This window comes from Hemiscyllium ocellatum, chromosome 33 (genome assembly GCF_020745735.1).
Source record: "Hemiscyllium ocellatum isolate sHemOce1 chromosome 33, sHemOce1.pat.X.cur, whole genome shotgun sequence".
Taxonomy (NCBI): Eukaryota; Metazoa; Chordata; class Chondrichthyes; order Orectolobiformes; family Hemiscylliidae; genus Hemiscyllium; species Hemiscyllium ocellatum.
Window position 1 is genome coordinate 11,414,702 of NC_083433.1, and position 14,340 is coordinate 11,429,041.

At 45.2% G+C, this 14,340-nt stretch overlaps 1 protein-coding gene across 2 annotated transcripts in view; it reads right to left on the reverse strand.

The window, feature by feature from the left end:
• The window catches only part of LOC132831294 (tumor protein p53-inducible protein 11-like), a 28,041-nt gene extending 16,093 nt beyond the window's left edge, over positions 1–11,948 (reverse strand). Inside the window, exons 1-2 of one of the 2 annotated variants that reach the window (XM_060849342.1) lie at positions 11,887–11,948; positions 5,228–5,420 (exon numbers count right to left, since the gene is read on the reverse strand). In XM_060849342.1, coding sequence (XP_060705325.1) covers positions 5,228–5,356 — 129 coding nt within the window. In that variant the 5' untranslated portion in view covers positions 5,357–5,420; positions 11,887–11,948. Of the gene's footprint in view, positions 1–5,227; positions 5,421–11,727; positions 11,857–11,886 lie in introns of those variants that run through there. The other variant, XM_060849341.1, reaches the window with a different exon arrangement.
• Between the last annotated feature and the right edge of the window lie 2,392 nt (positions 11,949–14,340).

The window sequence follows — 14,340 nt, forward strand, 5'->3', positions numbered from 1 at the left end:
TTCTAAACTAAAATCTCTTTGCCTCCAAGTGGTCCATGTACCTCAGTTGCCTCTTCCATATCAATCTGCCAAGATGCCTCTTGAATGTTGCTATATATCCACCTCCACCAGCTCCTCTGGTGGTGCATTCCAGGCACGTACCATCATCTGTGTAAAAAACCTGCCTCTTTCCTCTTCTTTAGACTTACCCCTTTTTACCTTAAACCTATGACCCCAGTAATTGACTTTTCTACCTTGGGTCAAAGGTTCCAACTATCCATTTTATCCATGCCTCTCATAATTTTGTAAATTTCTACCAGGTCACCCTTCGTCTTTTGATATTCAAGTGAAAACAACTCAAGCGTATCCAATTTCTCCTCATAGCTAATATCCTTCAGACCAGACAATATCCTGGTAAACCATTTTAGTACCCTCTCCAAAACCTCCATATACTTCTGGTAGCGTAGTGACTAGAACTGTACACAATATCCCAAATGTGGCCTAACTACAGCTCTATACAGCCGCAACATGACTTGCCAATTTTTATATTCTATATCCCAGCTGATGAAGGCAAATATGCTACATGCCTCCTTCACGACCTTATCCAGTTGTGTTGCTACTATCAGTCCTGTGGATCTGTATGCCTAGATCCCTCTGTATGTTGATGCTACTATGGGTTCTGCCATTTATTGTATACTTAGCTCCGGCATTAGGTCTTGCAAAATATATCACCTCACATTTGTTGAGATTAAACTCCGTCTGCCATTTTGATACCCAATTCTCCAGCTTGTCTTATTCTACTGTATCCTCTGGCAATCCTGCTCACTATCTGCAGCTCCCTCAATCTTTGTGTCATCCACAGACACCTACAAGCACCTACAGACAAACAGCAAACCCAAGAACAATGAAGGGTCCCAGCAGTGACCCCTTCAGAATGCCATTGATCACAGATCTCCGACCAGAAAAATACCCTTCCACTGCCTTCTATGACTAAGCCAGTTCTGTATTCATCTCACTGGCTCACCAAAGATCCCATGTGACTTCAGCTTTTGTATCAGCTTGCCATGAGTGACCTTGTCAAAGGCCTTGCTAAAGTCATATAGACAACATCTACCACCCTGCCCTCATCAATCAGCTTTGTTACTTCCTCCAAAAACTCCATCACATTTGTGGGATACTCTCAAAGCCATACTGCCTATTGCTACAAATGTATATTTTTCCAAAAGTGAGTTAATCCTATCCTGAACAATCTTCTCCAGTAAACTCCCGACCACTGACATAGGCTCACTGATCTGAATTTCCCAGATTATCCTGTTGCCTTTCTTAAGCACAGGGACAACATTGGCTATTCTCCAACCCTCTGGGACCTCACCTGTGATTAAACAGCTTACAAAGACTTTGTACAAAGCCCCAACAATTCCCTCACCTGCCTCCCTCAGTGTTCTGGATTAGATCCTATCAGGTCCTGGTGACCTGTCTACCTTAAAGCTTTCCAAAACACGTTACATCTCCTTTTTGATACTGACATGCCCTAAAATATCACCAACCCCCTTCCAAGACTCATCATCACGATGTCCTTCTCCTTTGTGAATATCGATGCAAAACAGTCATTAAGGACTTCATGGATCCACTTCTCTGGATCCATGCATAAATTCCCTCATTTGTCCTTGAGTGGACCTACCCTTTCCCTAGCTACCCTTTTGCTCCTTAAATATGTATAGAATACATTGGGATTTTCCTTCATCTTGTTTGCAAAGGACACTTCATGGCTTCTTTTAGCCTTCCTCATGTCTACTTTAAAATTGGATGCTAGCATCACTTTTAAAGTAGACACTAGGAGGGCTAAAAGGGACCATGAAAAGTCCTTGGCAACAGGATTAAGGAAAATCCCAAAGCATTCCATACATATATAAGGAGCAAGAGGGTTGGTTCACACAATATTCTTTCCTGATGAACAGCTTCTGCCCGAAAGGTCGATTTTCCTGCTCCTCGGATGCTGCCTGACCTGCTGTGCTTTTTCAGCACCACTCTTGACTCTGATCTCCAGCATCTGCAGTCCTCACTTTCGCTGAGGTTCACAAAGTCACTGGCGCGGACACACATGCACACATGCACGTGCAGAAACCATCCAAACTCGCACAAACAAATAACCTACTGCTGCCTTTAGTAAAAGAATAACAATTTGTGTTATTTGTGAAACCCTTTGGGCAGATTTCACCGTCCACCCAGTTCATTGCTTTCTCTCACACACCTTTCATCTCTTTCAAAAGTAACTTTGCTTTTATCTCCAATAGCGAGCATGGAGTTGGCATGGTGGCTCAGTGGCTCAGTGGTTAGTACTGCTACCTTGTTGTGCATGTAGACCCAGGTTCAATTCCATCCTCAGGTAACTGTCAGTGTGGAGTTTGCACATTCTCTCCATGGCTGTATGAGTTTCTGCCAGGTGCTCTAGTTTCCTTCCATGGTGCAGGTAAGATGGATTGACCACAGCAAGTTGCCCGTGGTGTTGAGGAATGTGTAGGGTAGAGGTGTGATGCTCTTTAGAGAGTCAGTGTGTACTTCTTGGGCTGAATGGCCTGTTTCTACACTGCAGGGATTCTAAGGATTTACATTTTGTTTTGTAAATATAAAATGCTGTGTTCAATGTAACAAGGGTTAGTAGTCCTGGAAAAAGTCCTCTTTGGTGACCCAATTATCAATGTTAAGTAAGGTACAGCTTGGTTAGTTGCAGAGTTAAACTACCCCTATATTTCCCAATGCTGTGGCTCAGCCCTGATGCTAAAATGAATGACATAGTAACAAGTGCAGACAGAAGCAATAGGGTTTTGAAAGATTAAGTGAGTGGGCGAATGTGTGACAGATGGATTTCACCAGCATGAGGTGTTACATTTTGGATGAAAAATAAGAGATAGATCTGAGTGTCAATTAAAAAATGAAGAGCAAAAACCAGTGGAAGTCTAAAGAAATGCGAGAATCTGCACGTATAATTCACTCAACGGTAGCAGTCGGTTATAAAAACAAGAACAATTTAAATAGCTAATGCAATTTGCTCTTTTAATTAGAAGGCTGGAATATAAATTAGAAGAAGATTTTTGCTACAGTCGCATTTAATCATGGTGAGAACACAACAACTACTGGCGTGCAATGTAGATTCAGAATGAAATGTCTTAGACGGATTTATCAATCTTGGAAGGAGATTCTGTATTGATACATCAGAATAAATCCGTGGCTCTCCAAGGATTCAACAATGACACCAGGGTTATTCTTTAGCCTGTAGATACTTAAAGGGTGATTTGACTGTGGCTTATCAAATTTTGTAAGAATTGTTGGGCGATGTATTGACCGGTTGCAATAATGAGGGTCAGCTCAGAACAGAGTTGGTAAACAGAGTTAGTGTGTGACACGGTGGCACAGTGGTTTGCACTACTGCCTCACAGTGCCAGAGACCCGGGTTCAATTCCTGCCTCAGGCGACTGACTGTGTGGCATTTGCACGTTCTCCCCATGTTTGCGTGGGTTTCCTCCCACAGTAGGTAAATTGACTATGATAAATTGCCCGTAGTGTTAGAGGCAGGGGTAAATGTAGGGGAATGGGTCTGGGTGGTTTGTGCTTCGGTGGGTTGGTGTGGACTTGGTTGGCCGAAGGGCCTGTTTCCACACTGCAAGTTATCTAAATAAAACAAAGACTGGGGTCAGCCTGTTAAGGCGAGAGGTTAGGAAACAGGAAGGGTGGAACTCTTTTCCACAAAGATAAATAAACATTAAGTCAGTCAATCATTTTAAATGAGAGGTCTGCTACCTCAAGCATATTAAAGGAGATAGAGCCACGTTGGGTGTATGAACTTAGGGTGCAAATCAGTCACCATCTTGGTAAATGGCATGGAACAAGCTCAGGGAACTGGGACTGAATGGTTTACCCAGAGTAAGGGGTTGTAACAGGTTAGACAGAAGTAAAGCTGTTACCATTGGTGCAAGGATTAATGGGAGGCCACATATTTAAAGTATGTGGTGAAAGAAATAATGGAGACATAGCGTTAGCTTTCTCACAGTGATGTTAGACAGATGTTTGTGAAGACTTTCAGAAATTTACAATCCTTTTATTATGCAGTCATGCAGTCATAGAACTATACAGCATGAAAACAGACCCTTCAGTCCAACTCATCCATGCTGACCAGATAATCTAGTCCCATTTGCCAGCATTTGGCCCATATCCCTCTAACCCCTTCCTATTCATGTACCCATTCAGATGCTTTATTATTAAAATATAGATCAATATAAGTCCTAGTTTCACCCTCTCCCTTCTGGATCTTTTACCTATCTAGAAACCAACTCTCTTGTTGGGAAAGGTCCACATAACCAGGAAAAGCAGTAAAAGAAAGTGAAACAAAAAGGGGAGGAAATGAGAGAGGGACTGAATCAAAATGGAATCAATGGGGAAAATAATGAACCCCAGCTCCTGCAGTGTCCACCTCTCTCTGAAAGCTTTGAAAAAGATCCAACTCTTTGTTTTTTCGTAGACCATCACCAAATTAATAAATTAAAATACCAAAATGCCAAAACACAAAAAAAGATGGGGGAAACGAGGGAGAGATTCAAACAACATGGCACTGAAGGGGAGATAATGCACTGGAGTCCCACCTCTCTCTAAAGGTAAATCCCAATTCAGACATGACTGGGGTAGGTGGGATATGAAGCTGCACCCTCTGGCCCTGATGTAGGGACACTGCTATTGCACCACAAGCCCTTTGAAGTCCCAGCTCTTTTCTTTCTCAATTGACACATTCAAGCGGACTATTCTCTGAAAAGGAAGGCGCAGGGTTACGGGGAGAAGGTGGGGAATGGCATTGCTCATTTGGAGAGTCAGCACAGTCACAGCTGGGCAGAATGGCCTCCGTCAGCACCGCATCCACTCTGGGAAGCTGTGAGGAGCTCAGGTGTGATCCCATTTGTTTCCTGATGATCCGAAACGTCGACTTTCCTGCTCCTCGGATGCTGCCTGACCTGCTATGCTTTTCCAACATCACTCAAATCTTGACTCCTATCTGAGGCAGTCTAGCGTGGAGTAGAGATAGTTTAGTGCTCTGGGCTCACGCTCCCGGGAACTGGACTGAAACTGGCTACACTGAGTCCACATAGGATCCTTACAGAGAAGGAGAAAAAGAGTTCGAACCCGTCGGTCAGACCCAAGTTGCGCAGGGCCAATTGCTCATGTCCAAAATCCAATTTTGCTTTCAAGAAGGCAGCATTACCTTTGATCGGTGGACTTCCCCCTCATCATCTTCGCCGCCAACTCCGAGGATTTTCCTACTCTTCAGCCGGCTCACGAGATCAGTCTGGCTGTGCTTCTTCAGCAGGGAGCCGTGTGGTTTGACAGCCATCCTTGTTTTCCCCCCTCCGCCTCCTTACTCCGGGACACTAGTGTCTCCTGTCACAAACCTAAACCTGAAAAAGCAAAGACAGAGCTCGGGCGTTTTTATCCTGAGGTGCAGTGGTAACAAAGTGTATTCATTATTTAATATCAAATTGATCTATTATTTATAATATTTAAGCACTAAAACCTGTTCAGGCTTTCAGCCACAACCCCCTGAAGTCTTGCATTTGCCTTAAAATGTGATACAATTGCTGTATTACAGTTTTATTAACCCACATCGACAAAGCATCCTTCATTACCTGAGACATCGCAGAGATTCACAGCCAGTCAGCGGCTTTGGAAGTAAAAAATAGAAAATGCTGGAAATACTCAGCAGCTTCTGCAGAGTGAGAAATGGGGTTGTTGTGTCAAATTGTTTACCTGGACTAGAGCTGCAAATTTGTTGAACAAGTCACAGATCTGAAACATCAACTTTATTTCTCTCTCTACAGAATGCTGTCAGACCCCCTGAGCATTTCCATACTTTCTGCTTATATGTTAGACTTCTGGCATCTGCAGCGTTGTATTTCTTTAAGGGTTTTTGAAGGAGTTATTTTTATTTATTGGGTCTGGGACACGATTTATTACAAATCCCTAGCTGCCTTTGAGAAGGTCCTGCCTTCGAATCACTTCTGTCCACCTGCAGTAGGTTAACACACAATGCCCTTGGGGAAGGAATTCCAGGAGTTTGACCCAGCGATAGTGAAGGAATGGTGCTGTATTTCCAGGTTAAGACTGTGAGTGTCTTAGAGGGGAATGATTGGGTGGTGGTGTTCCCATATATCTGCTGCCCTTGTCCTTTTCGGAACTTGTTGTTGGGGGTTTGGAAGGTGCTATCTGAGGAGCCTTGGTCAGATGTCACATGACACCAGGTTATAGTCCGACAGGTTTATTTGTGGTGCTTGTGACGAAAGCCTCTGATTTCAAATAAAACTGCTCATAGAATCCCTGAGGTTTGGGAACAGGCCATTCGGCCCAACAAATCCACACTGATCCTTGGAAGAGTAACCCACCCAGACCCATTCCCCTAATTAATGCACCTAACCTATACACCCCTGAACACTACGTGCAATTTAGCATGATCAATTCACCTAACCTGCACAGTTTTGGATTGTAAGAGGAAACAGGAGCACCCAGAGGAAACCCACACAGACACGTGCAAACTCTATACAGACAGTCACCCGAGGGAAGAATTGAACCCAGGTTCCTGGTGCTCTGAGGTAGCAGTGCTAGCCACTGAGCCACTGTGCCACCCAGGAGTTATGCAACCTCTGACCTCGTCCACCTGAGTCTAACACCAGCACCTCCACATTTAGGGAGCCTTGGTATCTTTCTACAGTGTATCGTGTAAATGGCATGCTCTGCTGCTACTGAATGATAGTCCAGTTGCTGTTATAATGGGAGAAACGTAGCAACAAGTTTGCACACAGAAAGATCTCACAGTCAGCAGTGATGATAAGCAGATAATTTATTTTCAATTGAATGCCTGAGGGGTTGGTGTGGCTGTGGGTTTGGGTGGGGGCAAGTGGTGCTGATGACAAATATTAACCAGGACACGAGAAAGAGGCCCCTTCGAAATAGTCCCATGCATTCTTTTGCGTGCATCTGACAGAGCATGTATGGCCATGCTCTGAACACTCATCTGGAAGGACTGTGCCTCCAACAATGTAGCACCCTCACAGCTCTGCACCGGGAGAGTCAGCCGGGATTTTTACGCTCATGTGGGATTAGCGAAACATCCACCCTCCCCCACCCCCCACCCCGCACCCTACACACACACACACACACCCACACACACACCAAGCCTTGGTAGGGGAAAACAATAATAAATGCACAAGTGCTGTCCCAAAGTCAGCTTGTCGCTTCTGAAGATCAGCAACGTAAAGGTTATGAGGCAAATAACAGTGCCTGGGGCTCACATCAAAGGTTGTGGTGCATTTCTGCTTAACATTTACAAAACTAAAGGGCGAATTTCAGCACTAGCAGCACACATGATTCAAAGCAATTCCCAGTGATAGTTAAATTCCACATCGAAGACATCAAGGAGCTCGGCTTAATATGCTTTGGGATCCAGCATTATCTGCAAGCTTCAGTCTTACAAGCACCCCATCAATAATTGTTTTGTTTTCCCCATTTTGTGAATTTGTTTCTAAATGTCATGGCTCTTGTTGCAACCTAGAAAAGGAAGACCTACAGTACTGGGAAACCTAATGGAGCCTGAGGCAACACCAGTTAAATGGCAGAATTAGTCATGACTGAAAATGTGTTGCTGGTTAAAGCACAGCAGGTCAGGCAGCATCCAAGGAATAGGAAATTCGACGTTTCGGGCATAAGCCCTTCATCAGGAATGAGGAGAGTGTGCCAAGCAGGCTAAGATAAAAGGTAGGGAGGAGGGACTTGGGGGAGGGGCGATGAAGATGTGATAGGTGGAAGGAGGTCAAGGTGAGGGTGATAGGCCGGAGTGGGGTGGGGGCGGAGAGGTCAGGAAGAAGATTGCAGGTTAGGAGGGCGGTGCTGAGTTGAGGGAACCGACTGAGACAAGGTGGGGGGAGGGGAAATGAGGAAACTGGAGAAATCTGAGTTCATTCCTTGTGGTTGGAGGGTTCCCAGGCGGAAGATGAGGCGCTCCTCCTCCAGCCGTCGTGTTGTTATGTTCTGCCGGTGGAGGAGTCCAAAGATCTGCATGTCCTCGGTGGAGTGGGAGGGAGAGTTAAAGTGTTGAGCCACGGGGTGGTTGGGTTGGTTGGTCCGGGCATCCCAGAGGTGTTCTCTGAAGCGTTCCGCAAGTAAGCGGCCCGTCTCCCCAATATAGAGGAGGCCACATCGGGTGCAGCGGATGCAATAGATGATGTGTGTGGAGGTGCAGGTGAACTTGTGGCATTGAAGCAGCTTCAGAGAATAACATAAAACCAGATCCAACTGAAGCTGTTTGCTAACTGTACAAATACACTGGTTGTTCCTGTGAAACGTTCCATTCTTTTTATTCCCCACCACCCCACCCCTCCTGCCACAGGCTTTAACCCTTTCTTTGAAGCTACTTCACTGGTATTCAAAATGCTTTGGGACACTCTGAGGCCATGAAAGGTGCTATATAAATGCAGGATAGTCACCCTTCCAGTTCAATCCTGCTGTGGAAGAACTCTCAAAATGCTTGGTTGGGACATAGAACATTGGAGCCAGTGGAGGCCATTTGACCCATTGAGCACTTTGGCAGGAAGAATAGAGGTGTCGACTATTTTATAAAGGTCTGCAAAAATCTGAAGCACAAAGGGACTTAGGAGTTCTAGTTCAGGATTCTCTTAAGGTTAATATGCAGGTTCGGTTCGCAGTTAGGAAGGCAAATGTGATGTTAGCATTCATTACAAGGGGGCGAGAATACAAGAGTGGGGATGCACTGCTAAGGCTATATGAGGCTCTGGTCAGACTGCATTTGGTATATTGTGAGCAATTTTGTGTCCCACATCCAAGGAAGGATGTGCTGGCCTTGGAGAGGGGCCCAGAGGAGGTGTCCAAGAATGATCCTGGGAATGAAGAGCTTGTCGTTTGAGGAACAACCGAAGACTGTTGGCCTTCACTTGGTGGAGTTGAGAAGGATGAGGGGGAGATGTGACTAAAACTTGCAAAAATAGGAGACTTTGTTGGGTTTTGGTGTTCGTGATGATTTCCGACGCAACAGCTCAGCTTCCAGCTCTCTGAAGTATAGAATTCCAAAGATTCACCACCCTCTGAATGAAGGATTCCTCTTTATCTCCATCCTAAATGAGCTCCCTTTGAGACTGTGTACCTTCGGATCCAGGTCCCCCTTCCCCTAGCCATCGAGCAGAAACAACCTTTCGCCATCCACTTTGTTGAACTCTTTACAAAGTTCTCTTCCTCCTCTGTGTTTGAACCCAGTCCACACTAATGTGAAGAAAGTCTCTCCTCCTTGCAGGTTTCCACTGTGAGATAGGTTTGCTCAGCGCTGTTCCTATTTCGAAGACACATACATTGGTTCATAACTAACATGCATGTCATGACATCCCAGTGAGAACTGTAAGATTAATTGATGTGGGCAGTAGGAGTTTTTGGAGTCATGTTAATGTCACCAGGCTGGTAATTCACTAGCCCAAACTCATACCTTGGGGACATGTGTTCAAATCCTACTGCGTTAGATTTTTATATTCAATTAATAAATCTGAAAGATTAAGTTATTGTTGGAGGATCCCATTTAGTTTACTAATACTCATCAGGGAAGGATACCGATCTGGTCTGGCTCACTTGTAATTCAAAGCCCACAGCTATGTAGCTGTCTCCTATCTGCCCTTTGCAAAACCTGAACAATGTACCCAGTCTAAAGGTAACTGGGCAACAAGTGCTGGCCAGCCCAGTGGTGGCAACATCTCATGAAAGAATTAGGACCAAAGGTAGGAATACCACACTTGCACAGTGCCAAGCGTACTTCTGAATTTAATCTTCAGGTACTTTACAATGCACGTAGTTCAAATTCCCTTCCACTGCTAGGGCTGAAGGTGCACCATAACTCGATGTTCTTTCCCTCAGTTTGACCAGGAGTGATGGCATTGGGGATCCAGACATAGGGGCATTGTCCAACCTTCAGAGAGATTGTGTAAGTGTCCATTCTTTGTGTGTGATCCTAGCCCATTGGGATCAGCAAACCATTTGATCAGGATACGTTTTATAGGTGATCCCAAACTGGCCTCATCTGACCATCATTTAGATTCATAGAATCACAGAGATCTGCAGTACAGAAAAACACCCTTCAGCCCATCGATTCTACACCGGTCAAAAATGGCCACCAAACTACTGGATTCCCATTTTCCAGCACTTGACCCATAACCTTGCATATCTTGACATTGCAAGTGCATGTCTAAATACTTGTTAAACATTATGAGGGTTTCAGTTTCTGCCACATTTTCAGACAGTGAGATCAAGATACTCACACCCTCAGAGTGAAAAAGAATTCTCACAACTCCTTGAAACCTCTTATTTTAAATCTATGTCCCTGGTCATTAAAATCTCCCAACATTGGGAAGCATTTCTTTTTGTCTATCCCACCCTGTGTTTCTCGTAATTGAATACATCTCAATCATGTTCCTCTGTTTCAGTCTCCTCTGTTCCAAGGAGAACAAACTCAGTCTATCCAATCAGTTTTCGTAATTACAACCCTCCAACCCAGACAACTTCCTGGTGAATCTTCTCCGCATCCTCTCCAGTGCAACCACATCCTGCTGATAATGTGGATTCCAGAAATGCACACAATTCTCTCGCTGTGGAACAACCAATGTTTTATATAGGCGAACGTGTGGACTGCAGATGCTGGAATAAGATTAGAGTGGTGCTGGAAATGTGCAGCAGGTCGGGCAGCATCCGAGGAGCAGGAAAATCGATGTTTCGGGCAGGAGTCCTTCATCACGAATTTCCAACGTTTTATATAGCTTCAGCCTAACATGCTCTTAAACTCTATGCCTCCCACCTTTCACCTTACATCAATGCTATAGTTCCTGAAGGTCACTGGATAGTGAACAAAATCTGAACTTTTGGTTTAACCACACCCTTCTGCCTCATTTCCACCCCACTTCCAACACTCCATCCTTTCAAACTGTAGCACCCAGCCACTAGGTGACAGAAAATCAACTTATGGATGCTGCTTTTCTCAGTATAGTGTGCCATTGCACTGGATAGTGAGAAAGAAAGGACTTGCATTTATATAGCACCTTTCTTAACCTCAGGGCATTCCCAAAGCACCTGACAGGCAATGACATAATCTGAATTGTCGAATTGCTGTAAGGTAGGAAACCCAGCTGGAGGCTTGTGCTCAGGAAGATCCCACAGAGAGCCACCCGATAATGATCCGATCTGTTTTAGTGATGCTGACCAACGGATAACTTGACTAGGGAGAAGTCCCCTGCCCTTCCTCGAAATAGTGCCACAGAAATCTCACTGTATCTGACCATAAAGGTCTCATCCAAAGACACCACCTCCAACTATACAGCACTCCCTCAGCATCACGGTGTGAAAGTAATTCTGAGCATGCAGACCCGGAGCATAGACACACAATCTGTACTCAAGGAGCAAGAGAGACACATTGCCCAGTGCCATTCAGTGTCACTTTGTTGAGTAAAATACTGCTGATCTCCTATTATCTGCTTTTTTGCTGGACCAGCGAAAAGGGTTTCCAAAGCTTGTGATAACATGGGAAGCCTTTAGTTCAAATCAACAACAAAACAGGAAAGCAATTAAAAGCTTCTTCCACTGGGAGCTCAGGCTTTCGCTGGCACTCACCAGAGATAACAACTGATATAAATATTTCATGAGAGAGTCAAAGCGTTCTGCACATACCTTCTTACTTGTGGCCAGGATTCACGTAGAAGTTTCTAAATTTAACATGCTGTAATGATTCTCTTTCGCTGTGCTCCCAATGGCTGGTCTTGCGATGGGTTCTGGTGAGAGTTTGAGACAGACAGAAAGAGCGAGAGTCAGGCAGAGACACAGCCTTACCTTAAAGTGTGGAATAGACGTGCAGCTCAGTGCACCCCTCTCATCTCCTTGCTGAAGTGAATTTTGTGAAAGGTTTCTAATGTGAATGCTCCCAACCTTCACTGTTGCACCTAATGCACTGGGACCACATTGGGGAGGGGGGGGGGGTGTGCAAAGTATCTACTCAACTTCCCTTTGCATAGCAACTCCCTTTGGGGTGGCATGGTGGCTCAGTGGTTAGCACTGCTGCCTCACAGAGCCAGGGACCCGGGTTCGATTCCAGCCTTGGGTGACTGTCTGTCTGGGGGTTTGCACATTTTCCCCTTATCTATGTGAATTTCATCTGGGTGCTCCAGTTTCCTCCCACAGTCCAAAGATGTGCAAATTAGGTGAACTGGTCATGCTAAATTGCCCATAGTGTTAGGGGTAAATATCAGGGAGGGGAATGGGTGTGGGTGGGTTGCTCTTTGGAGGGTTGGTGTCGATTTGTTGGGCCAAATGGCCTGTTTCCGTACTGTCGGGAATCTAATCTAATCTCATAATCTCCAGCCTGACTGGCTGTGCCTGCAACAAACAAATGAAGCAAAATACTGTCTGCATTTCCTAAACAAGCATGGACTCCTGTGGATTTTGAGGAAGTGAGGTCTGCAGATGCTGGAGATCAGAGCTGAAAATGTGTTGCTGGAAAAGCGCAGCAGGTCAGGCAGCATCCAAGGAACAGGAGATTCGACGTTTCGGGCATGAGCCCTTCTTCAGGAATCATCCCCTGTTCCTTGGATGCTGCCTGACCTGCTGCGCTTTTCCAGCAACACATTTTCAGCTCTGATCTCCGACATCTGCAGTCCTCACTTTCTCCTAGAAGATTTTAACCTACTGCGAATCCTCTGGCAAGGATGCCTTCCTTGAAGAAGCTCTCTTCCTCCCTCTACTGATTCCTGAAGAAGGGCTGATGTCCGAAACGTCGAATCTCCTGCTCCTTGGATGCTGCCTGACCTGCTGCGCTTTTCCAGCAACACATTTTCAGCTCCTGTGGACTATACCTTGACGTTAAAGCCTTCACTCCTTTATGCAAATACCTTTAAGGTCCCACATCTTCTCTGTTTCCGTATTGCCCTCCACTCCATTTGACCTATGAGAGATCCACTCACCTCCAAATCTGGCTTTTTGGGCATTGTGGTCGTCCTGCTCTGGAACCTACTCCCAAAATATCTTCCACATCCCTCTTCCCCTCTAAGAAGCTCCTCAGAAAGGTATCTCTAATGAACAAACAGTTGGACACTTGTGCTAATGTCCCCTTTTGTGACTCATTGTCAAATATTAATTAATAAGGCTCCTGTGAAATGCTTTGGGATTTGCACTGTATCGAAGGTGCTTTATGAATGCAACTTTTTTGTTTCTGAATTAGGTTAATGGAGCTGTTCAAAAAGGTAACGTAATGCACTTCCTTGTATATAGTCTGGAAGGGATATGTGTCTGAGCATGTTTCAACACTTTTAATAGTTTCTAAGGAGCGAGAGGCTTGTGCCATTTTCTCTCTCCACGTCCGTCAGTCTCTCTTTTTATTCATTATCTGTTGATAAATCTGACACTGGACTACTGCTTCTTTAGCAATACCCAGTAAAGAGGGTCTTGCTCAACTTGAGGCAATTTTCCCAGCCCCTGGCCATTCTGTGGCCTTTTTCATAGCATGGTGTCACCCTGGCACACCTTGGGCAGCAGCTTTTGTGGCCACACAGCACATTTGATCACCTCGTATGGTCTGAGCCAGGAAGTCATGTGTTCAAGTCCTGCTGTGGGCATTCAGTGCAACAAGCCAAACTGATGATCCAGTGCTGTGTGGAAGGTGTACTGTAGTGTTAGCTGTACTGCCATTCAGACGAGTCTTAAAACAAGCTTGTGCCTGCCCTGTCAGAGATTCCACGGTGGTATATAGATGTAAAGAGCAAAAGTATTCTCCCTGATGTTGGACCAGCCAAAATGTATCCCTCATTCGACGTCAGAAAAAACAAATTATGTGGTCATTGTGGAAGCTTGCTGCATGCAAATTGGCACTTATTCCTTACACAGCAACAGTGATTCATAGAAACCCTACCATGTGGGAGCAGGCCATTCAGCCCATTGAGTCCACACTGACACTCCAAAGAACATCTCACCCATGCTCACCCCATCACCCTGCATTTCCCATGGCTTACCCACCTAACCTGCACATTCCTGGATAATTTAGCATGGCCATTCCACCTAATCTGCACATCTTTGGACTGTGGGAGGAAATCATAGCACCCTTGGAGGAAACCCATGCAGGCACGGAGAGAACGTGCAAACTCCACACAGAGATAGTCGCCCAGGGGGTGGAATCGAGTCAGGGTCCCTGGTGCTGTGAGGCAGCAGTGCTGACCATTGAACCACCATGCAACTATACTTCAAATGTAAAACTACATTGTTGGCTGTAGGTCTGGGATAGCGAATGCACGTTTT